Source organism: Apis florea, unplaced genomic scaffold (genome assembly GCF_048593485.1).
Source record: "Apis florea isolate Af1SG1 unplaced genomic scaffold, ASM4859348v1 contig_3170_pilon, whole genome shotgun sequence".
NCBI classification, from domain to species: domain Eukaryota; kingdom Metazoa; phylum Arthropoda; class Insecta; order Hymenoptera; family Apidae; genus Apis; species Apis florea.
Window position 1 is genome coordinate 5,555,711 of NW_028256714.1, and position 10,074 is coordinate 5,565,784.

General features: G+C 28.5%; 1 protein-coding gene across 1 annotated transcript; it reads left to right on the forward strand.

Moving 5' to 3' along the window:
* The first annotated feature begins 210 nt into the window (after window positions 1–210).
* Window positions 211–4,443, forward strand: rin (ras GTPase-activating protein-binding protein 2). Its single transcript, XM_086909971.1, has 9 exons — window positions 211–480; window positions 1,537–1,717; window positions 1,788–1,968; window positions 2,113–2,487; window positions 2,568–2,996; window positions 3,130–3,316; window positions 3,441–3,700; window positions 3,782–3,941; window positions 4,147–4,443. Exons 2-9 carry the CDS (start codon window positions 1,620–1,622, stop codon window positions 4,293–4,295), a joined length of 1,839 nt encoding a protein of 612 aa, XP_086766097.1. The 5' UTR covers window positions 211–480; window positions 1,537–1,619; the 3' UTR covers window positions 4,296–4,443.
* Window positions 4,444–10,074: the final 5,631 nt, after the last annotated feature.

Genomic DNA, 10,074 nt, shown 5'->3' on the forward strand with positions numbered 1-10,074 from the left:
ATTCTAAAGTGCTTTATTTAATAAACCATCCAATAATATATCATTTACAATAGAATGAAACATGTATTGGATCAATATATATATGTCTGTCCAATAGAATTTTTCTATTTAAGCTATCTTATAATTGGCTGATTTTTCATGTGAAAAATAAAATAACCAATCAGCGATTTAGTAAGTGCAAGGAAGTGCCCTTCTGGAATTTGTTCGATTGATGATGTAGTTCCTGTAAAATCCGCATAGCTTGGCTAAGAAGTCAGCTTCTGTAAGAGAGTCGTTTATCTCTATACGACCGGTGCTTCTGTGCAGGTTCCGCTGCATGTGCTGACATCAAGGTGCTTGGAGGACTCATACATTGTACTGTTTTTATAATTAACATTATTGTGGACTGTTGTTATTCGTGAAAACTTTCTGTTTTCGTCGAAGCATCTCGTTTTGCCGGGAAAAGCAGTGAGTTGTGTCGCGCATAAGTGATTCCATCGGGTGAGTGTATAACGCCATAAAATCGGCTTTGCCGATGTTCTTTGATTCGACTCCTCATAGGGAAGACTTGAGACCGTACCAGGAAGGCAAGCATGATATGAGACTGTGAAGAGTGCTGCCCATTGTTAACGAATTAACTAAATTTGTAGTTCGTAAATTATTTTTAAAATTATTGAAAGTTTTGATGCTTGTGATAAATGATATTTGTTGAAATATTTTATTAAAATTTTACGCTGAGAAGTTTAGCGTTACTATTTCTCAGATCAAGAAAAATCGCCATGCTTGCTCATGCAACCGGGCGGCCCCTTTGCCCTCGACCTCGCACTTCGCACAGCACACGAGTTGAAAGATGATCTACAGATTTTTGTTTTCAAGTAACTGCTTTGCAAGAGAGATTCTCGTAATTTTTATATTTACGCAAGCACATGTTTTTATAATCGTACATGTTTTTGATTATAATTTAATGCAGAAATTACCGAAATTATAGATATTTTATTACATACATTTTTAATACATTTATATTCTAACATTATTGTTTTTATTTCATATAAAAAATTATATATAATAGCATGAATTGCTCTAATCTAAAATATCACATAGTTTTTATAATAAAATTGTTTCAAAACAATTTAAAATTAATAAAATTAATTTTAAGCACATTATTCTCATGTGATATCCATAGATAGCCACTTTGATTAATGTGCATATTTTTAATTTTTATCTGATTATATATATTTGTATTTTATAATCAGTTTTTATGTTTATTTTATATTTATATGAACATTTTTTATATAATAAATAAATAAATAATAATAATAAATTATTTAATATATAATTTTTAAATACATTTATATCTTTTTATATATATATATATATATATATATATTTAATTTAAAATATTTGTTTTTTGAATTTAATTGCTATATAATTTAAATGTTTACTATTAATTTTAAATAATATTAAAATATTTATATATTTTATATATTATATAACAAAAATATACATTTTATTTGTATAAACAATATAATACATTATAAGTATTTTTTTCTGTTACAGAAATCTAAACTTTTAATTCACACGATTATTACACACTATTGCTGTTTAAGCAAAGTACTATTTTAGAAGTTAGAAATAAGAAAATGGTCATGGAGGCATCCCCTTCTCCACAAAATGTCGGTCGTGAATTTGTCCGACAATATTATACTTTACTTAATCAAGCTCCTGCGCATCTCCATAGGTAATTTAATAATTTTTATAAAAAAAAATTGTATCTTTATTTCATATTACTAAAAAAATTATAATTTTAGATTCTATAATCAACATTCTTCTTTTGTACATGGAGGATTAGATTCAAATAGAGAATCTACTCCTGCAATTGGCCAAAAGCAAATACATCAAAAAATTCAACAATTAAACTTTCGAGATTGTCATGCTAAAATAAGTCAAGTTGATTCACAATTGACTCTTGAAAATGGTGTTGTTGTACAAGTAAGATATGATGATATTAATGATTATAAAAATTTAATTATTTTATATTTTTTATTATCTTTATTATATTTATTTAAAATATTAATTTATAATTAATATTTGAAAATTAGTTAAATTTATTATTAATAATTAAATTATTTACAGGTATCTGGAGAATTATCCAATGCTGGACAACCAATGCGCCGTTTTACACAAACATTTGTTTTGGCTATACAAGCACCAAAAACATATTATGTACATAATGACATATTTCGTTATCAAGATTTGATCTTTCCTGATGAAGAGGAAACGGATGTAGGTGTTGTAGAAGGAGGTGTAGGTGAATCTGGAGAAAGGGAAGGGGAAGAAGGAGGTCGTTCTGAACCGGAAGAAGATGAACATCAAAATCGAGGACAGCAACTTTCAGCACCAGCTGCATCTACTGAACCTCAAGCTCAGCCACCGCTTATCCCTGCACAACAACCTGTACTACAACAGCAGCAGCAAATATATTATGCTCCACCACCACAACAAACTCATGTTAGTTTAGTATTATAATTAAATTATTTAAATCATTCAATTCAATTCAATTCAATCACTATATAGATTTAATACTTTAGGTACATCCCGTAATGCAGCAAGTACTAAATGGATCGGTTCATGAAGAAACACCATTGATCAATCAACAACCACCACCTGCACAGCAGCAGCAACAGCAACAACAACCACCTCCACCACCTGCTCAACAACATCAATATATAACTGAAACTACATCACAAACACAATTTGTACAAGAAACAGAACTGGATTCCACTACTGAGCAGCAACAACAAACAGAAAATGAACCACAAGTACAATCAAATGAAACTCGAGAACAACCCGAAACTGAGTCATTTACCACATCTGTACAAGAATCTGAACCAGAACATCAAGTGGCAAATACAAATGTAACTAGTAGTGGGCCGAAAACATATGCTAATCTTGTTAAATCATTCCCCAGTACTACTGGAGCTACCAGCCCTCAAGCTCCCAAATTATCTATGTCACCGGTATATATTTCAATTATGATAGTTATTTTTAACAACATGTTTAATATCTCATTTATTTTATGATATTATATACATAAATTGGATATTTATAACAAAATATAAATATAAAATACGTTATAATATTTGTTCTCAGCCTCCATTGACAAACTTACGTTTAGACGATAGATCACCATTACATCCAACTAATAGTGGACCTACACTTTCTACATCAACTAGCGTTTCTACTCCTCAACAACAAACTCATAGAGTTGGTAATCAACAACCACAGCAACAGCAACATCAGCAACAACGAGCTCCAAGAGGAGGGGCAGTGCAACGAGGTAAAGACGTTTATTAAGAACGTAAATAAGTATTATTTTTTTTATACTTTATGTTATATTCGTAATAACATTCATAATTATTAACAATTAATGATATTTATATTATAAATAATAAATTTTTTAGATGGTGATCGTCGGGGAACAAGACAAAGTCAATATAGCGATGCCCATCAACTCTTTCTTGGAAACTTACCGCACAATGCATCAGAAGATGATTTACGTCAAGTGTTTGAATCTTATGGTAGAGTGGTAGAATTACGTATACACAGTAAATCAAATGATAGGTGCAAAGGTCCACAAGGTAATAATACAGGAAAAGTGCCTAACTATGGATTTATCACTTTCGAAGATCAGCAAGTTGTTAGCAAAGTGTTGCAGAACTTGGTTAGTTTTTTTTTTTTTTTTTTTGTTAAAATATTTCTTTTAATCAATTAAAAGATTCATTATATATTTTTTTAATTTTAGCCAATTTACTATCCTGCTGAAAATGGACAAAAATTAAATGTTGAAGAAAAAAAAGTTAAGCCTAGAACAATGGAAGGCAGCGGTGGTCGATTGAATTCGAATGATGGTAGTATGAGAGCAATGGGCGGACAACAACAACAGCAACAACAACGTGGTCCCGGTATGTAATAAAAATTTATATAAATAATAGATTGAAACGATTTAAATTTAATGTTAAATAAATATAATAGCTACATAATATAAAATATAAAATGTAAATATTTAATATAATACAATGTAAAATAACATAAATTAAATGATTCATAGTATTCATTGTATTATAGTTAAATTATTGTAAGCTTTAATTATATTTTTTTCTTTTATAGGTGGACCTGGAGGAATGATGAGAGGTGGTCAACATGGTACAAGAGGTGGACGTGGAGGATTTTCACGAGGAGGTGATGGTGGAAGGGGAGGTGGTGGAATGCGGCAATCTGGTAATCCAAGCAATTTAAGTTACCAAAATCGTCGCTAATACTTCAAGCAACGTTAAAGGCACACCCCAGTTTCTTTTTTCTTCGGTCATCGATATATAATTATCATTCTCATTCTTAAATTCAAAATCCAGGACTATTTCGTATGCAACATAACGTGATTAAAGGCGCTATCCTTTTACGCTTAAACATCGCTTGCATCGTTCGTCAAGCAACAACTATAAATGACGCAGCTCAAATTGTATGGAATACGAACTCAAATAGGATTATCGCATTTATGCTAAGTTCGTCGTGTTTGTGGATAAGGAATAATGATTTAATAAAATAATTCATTGAACATTCAACTTAATTGGTTGGATATTTGATGAAGTAACTATGAGTTCGTCCTTCATACATCGACGTCAGACAATTTACAAGACTTTACGATGAAAACAAAACTGCATCCATTTGCATATGTACGTATAACAGAGCGACGTGTGATATCCTGTTTTGAGATATGGGTGTGTTTTTGTCTCCTAATACGTAGCCCACATTTCTTAAAAGCCAATATTCAAGAAACAAAATTGTTGCCAATTTTTGTGATAGAGTGCAGGAGAAAAGTTGAACTAAGAAAACGTTATCGAAACACATATGTGGCATACAGAAACAAGATATAGTGATAGAAATATACATCATACATATATACACATATAATATATGTCGAAGTAGGATTTGGTAACGTATTTTTTGTTTTCTATTGGATAAATATTACGAAAGTCATACGTCGCTCTTTTAGTTTTCTTCGTTTGCCAATCGTATTCAGGAGACATAAGCGGTGCGAATTCCGCTCTCGTATAAGTAAGTCACGAGCCAAATTAAACGAAATTAAAACGAGAGGATACGAATCGTTTTAACTATGAAATATCGTACATTTCATATGCTCTCGAGTTAATTCATTGACTGCCGATAAAACGTTCCACCTACATGTAGAAAGTCGGCAATAATGTTTATAGGTGGTAGTTGGTCGGTGTTGGTTAACGAGTAGAGAACTGCGGCTGTTCTGTGGTCGCATACAAAAAGACACAGTCGATTTTTTCACAAAACATGGCCAATTATCAATCGACCGGTATCGATTGATAGTGGGGCAGTATCCTTAGACTGCAGCTGGTCTCGCCGTTTCCTAATTCATCCGCGTGTCGCTTATGCTCTATTTTGTTCCAATCTGCTAATTTTTGTTCGATTTTTTTTTTTTTTTTCTATTCCATATGTATCTTTACATATTAAGCTCTTGCTTTTTCTTCTTATGTTAATCATCATCTCTTTCTTATTTACTCTATTCTTTTTGTCGATCTTTTGTTTCTTTTTTTTAAGATCATAAAGAAGGGCAATGCTATTTCAAAATTAAATTTGAATAGTTCGGTACAATTTATTGAGAATTCTATGATCTCCAACAGTTTTTAGTCTCTAGTGATCGCAGAACTCGCAGTGCGCTGCTAAAATAGAGAGACCTAGTACCGTTATAACAGCACAGAATACCTTGACTTTATGCAAAATGTCGTAATTACAGAAAATTATTGGAAAATTAACGTTGTATAATATTGAACAAAAAATTTGCCCGCTTATTAACATAACTAGTATTATTCTTGTAATGACTATACATACGTAAATAGCAATTTTTCAAAGTTCGATCAAAAGTGATAAATATTCGTATAAAAATATTAATATAAACCTCTTTCATCAAGCTTTTTTCTTCGATATTATACTTCCATATCAATAATAAGAATCGAAATACGTATAAATATTTTTTTCGGAAGATTGTGTTAGTTTTTTGGCACTAAGGTACACTTTTAAATGTTTCTCAATCTACGTATATTTGTCGTATGAATGAATAGTTTTATTCGCATGAAGTAATAACAGCAATTTAGTGAAATTAGATCGTCGATTTAACTTATCTTTTATATACAAAAAAAAAAAAAATAAATTCAGCACGTGCACTTATTCATATATCACCGAATGGAATTGAGAAATATTTTAATTCTTGTAAGTACTCTAATATGTAGATAGTATTTTCCTATCTGTATTTTCGACATGTGTCCGTATAAAGGTGCTAGGGCAGATGAAACAAAGGAGAGAAAGAGAACGAAAGGGGATGTGTGTGGATGTAAGAGAGAAAGAGAGAACGAGAGAAAGAATTATGTGTTTATCAAAAAAAAGAAACATTAGAAATATTTTCGAATTTCTAGAAACAGTTTGCAAGATGAGTCCTGCGATTATTAGAGACAGGGCGATATATTTTTTCTGGCCTATTTGTCATGTTCTTCCTTTTTCTTTTATTTTTGTTAACCAAAAATATCGTTTTTTTTCTCTCTAAATTCTCATCGCATTATAAGTCATCGAATAATCAGGATAAGATTTTCAAACCAACATTGCAACAATGTAGAAGAATCGTGAGTGCAAAGTAAAAAGTAATACAAAAACTACCAACATCGTGATAACAGTGGTAGCGCATATAGTAATTTATGTGCCATCTCGTACGTGTACACCTCGCCCTAACCCAAGTGCACAGATGAAAATACAGATTAAAAATGGACAAAAATTAACTGTTTTTTAATAGTGCTGAGAGAATACAGAGGTGATAACAATATGTTGATGGTGATAAATTAACTAATTAATATATCGAATTTGGCAAAAAAAAAAAAAAAAAAAAAAAACAAGAAAAAGAAAAAAACTAAAGTGCACGGCGACTAAAATGCTACGATATTAAGGCTGAGAACATGTGAAAAGTAATTATTTACGTTTCTTATTAATCCATTAAATTGTTACGTAGTCTACATTAAACATCCGCAATAGTTCGTAATCGAATGCGTTACAAGTGCTATGTCCGGGATAAAGCAGAATCATTGCCGAACGACGTGTGGTCTTTGTTTTATACTTTTTAATCTAACACCTTTCCACAAAGGTATTTGTAATTTTATTTAAGCAGAGTTTCACACGATAAAACATAAGTATTTTGTGTAACAAAATTCAATGTTTCTAAAACATTGCTTTGTATTATAACGCGATGATACTGCTTTGTCTCGGTCATGGATAAAGAGGTAATTTCGCGTAATTAGTTGGCCAAATTATTCGTCTCGTCGAATAATTAAAAATATTCACGAAGTATGCTCGTAAATTAAGAATTTTCCAGCCAGTTCGTAGATGAATTTTATTAAAAATGAAAATGATCATCGTAAAATAACAATTTATTTATTTCAACATAATATTTATGGATTTAAAATATTTATATGCCCTCTATCTCAATATATAATTGAAAATATAATATTTTCAATTGTACAAATAGCAGTATATTCAAATTTTATATATTCAAACAATGACGATATTATCGCTATGACTATAATTTTAAGCATCGAATCAGTTTCTAAGTTTTTCCTCTTTAAATCGTAGAATAATCGTAAAAAAAGGGATTACGAATTTTTTACGGCTAAATATTTTAACGAGCTCCTTCTCAAACTTCGACAAGTAGAACGTAGCACTTTGATCTTTCCTTTTAGTTAAATTTTCAATATGTAAATACAGTTTTTAAGTAAGTTCATTTGTACCTTTAGGTATATACGTACATATATATATATATAAATATATATATCAATATGCATCTCATGTATAACTGTATTAAAAACAAAGTGTTCAGAAGCCACGCATGCGCGAGATCACCTCTTTATACCTGAACGAAAGCTCTGCAAATTTTTAGTGTGAATGTTTTCGTTTTAAGTGACTATTAATAATAATATTAATAATAATAATAATAATAATAAAAAAAAAAGATAAATATAATGAGCGAAGAAAGGAATATGAAGAAACACAAATAATTATAACAATATAATAATTAGAGGATGGCGAATAATAAGTTGTGAATTTTTGTAGTATACATTTTTATTTCGGTCTACCAGGCCAGTTTGTGTGTACAACCATGGTCAACGTTACTACGACAAAAAAAGAAATAATGTTAAAGGAAAATGAAAAAAAAAAAAAAACAAACATCAAATGTATTGTAACTTTTTGCATTTAGTATAATATACCTACCTTACTACCAATTCCTGTTAGTATCTCTTTATTTATAAAAATATTTCACCATTTCTTTAAAGTTTCAATGAAATTCTTGATCTGCATACTTAAGTTAAATATTTTATGTGTGTAAGTCTAAAAATAGTTATCTAATAGTGATAACGTTTAATAAATGTTATTATTTGCAATTGTTTAGAATGGTATTTTAATTTATTAATAATAATAATAATAATAATAAAATTATTAAATAAGTTCTTAGCGTTTATTTAAAGTAAAGTATTATTTATCTCGTTAATAGTCAATTTCTGTTTATAATATTATTTTATCTCTTGTCAACAAAATACGTAAGAAGCAAAAATTAAAAAGAAAAATATTTCTGCTTCTTTCTTTATACAAAAATATATCGGGAAAATTTACTTAATTTTATTATATGTTGAAGTAACTCAAAATAAATGTATTAAAATAAAAAAAAAAAAAAAGGAAAAAAAAATTAAAAAAAATTAAAAAAAGAAAAGAAAAAAATGTTCTACATTCATAAAATATGATTTTTAATTCCATTATGGTGAATTATTTAATACATTTTTATTTAACCAATTCATGTACATATAAAATATTTTATTTACAAAGAACGTAAATACAATATATATCTTGTGATATAAGTTCTGTTATTTCAATTAAAGAGTTAAATTAATTTAATCTTTCATTCTTGAACGAATATAAATGTGATAGATCTTTATTCGTATTAAAATTTTTCTTTATAACAATGACCTGGTTAATCGAACATGAAATTGCGACAGTATATGATACAAACAAAATAATAAACATATGTTATTAATGAGTTAAATAAAAAAAAAAGCTGTTTTAATATTTTTTCTTTTAATATATGTTAAAATTAATATCGCATTAAGTTTTAATTTTTCAAATAAAATATATCATCAAATTGATTTCGATTTTTTAAATAGAAGTGAGCGTATATAAAGATAAAAATTTTGATTGTATATGTAACATTTTGAGTAGAATATTAAAGTTTTATAGAACCTAATTGAAATAACGAACAATTTCGCATTATATGTTGCTTATAAAATATAATAATGATTTGTATTATAAAAAAAAAATTCGAATTATAGAAATAAATCTATGGTAATTATAAATTATAGATTTTAAGTAAATTTCTACGCATAATATGACATGACTATGTTATGTATAAGGAACTTTATTCTTTTCAAAAAAAAAAAAATATATATATATATATATACATATATATATATATACATATATATATATATATATAATTAAATCTATATCTCGAAATTTTGACTAACTAAGTGATTGTGTGACATAATTAATAATTAATAAGAAATAAAAGCAAGCATATCGGTTGATTGACATTACGAAGAGAATTTCACTTTGTATGAAAGTAAATGTATTCGAGGATACTTGTCTGTGCCATTTTATTTACTTTATTGTCATCGTGTTAAATTATCACAATTTCGACACTGTCTTACATGATTCAGCGACTCTACGATCATTTTATGATCTAGTATAACTACTATTGAACTAACAATAAGGTTAATTTTTGTACGGAATTATGATGCATCTACCTCATACATTTTTAACTTGTAATTCACGTAATATGATTTGCATGATGTGGGTTCGAAAGAATCGTTTGTTTTTAAATTATTTGCTTTTTTCCATAAATTAATTAAATTAATTATTTGAAATTTCATTTTACAAAAATTAATAGAGAAATATGGATATAATTTGATATTCGATTTATGT

What these genes read in the sequence shown, in the direction of transcription:
- rin (XM_086909971.1), top strand. Translation starts at nt 1,620, where the DNA reads ATGGTCATGGAGGCATCCCCTTCTCCACAAAATGTCGGTCGTGAATTT. An exon ending in GCTCCTGCGCATCTCCATAG is followed by an intron (nt 1,718 to 1,787) that starts GTAATTTAATAA and finishes TTATAATTTTAG; the next exon opens with ATTCTATAATCAACATTCTT. An exon ending in GCAACAACAACGTGGTCCCG is followed by an intron (nt 3,942 to 4,146) that starts GTATGTAATAAA and finishes TTTCTTTTATAG; the next exon opens with GTGGACCTGGAGGAATGATG.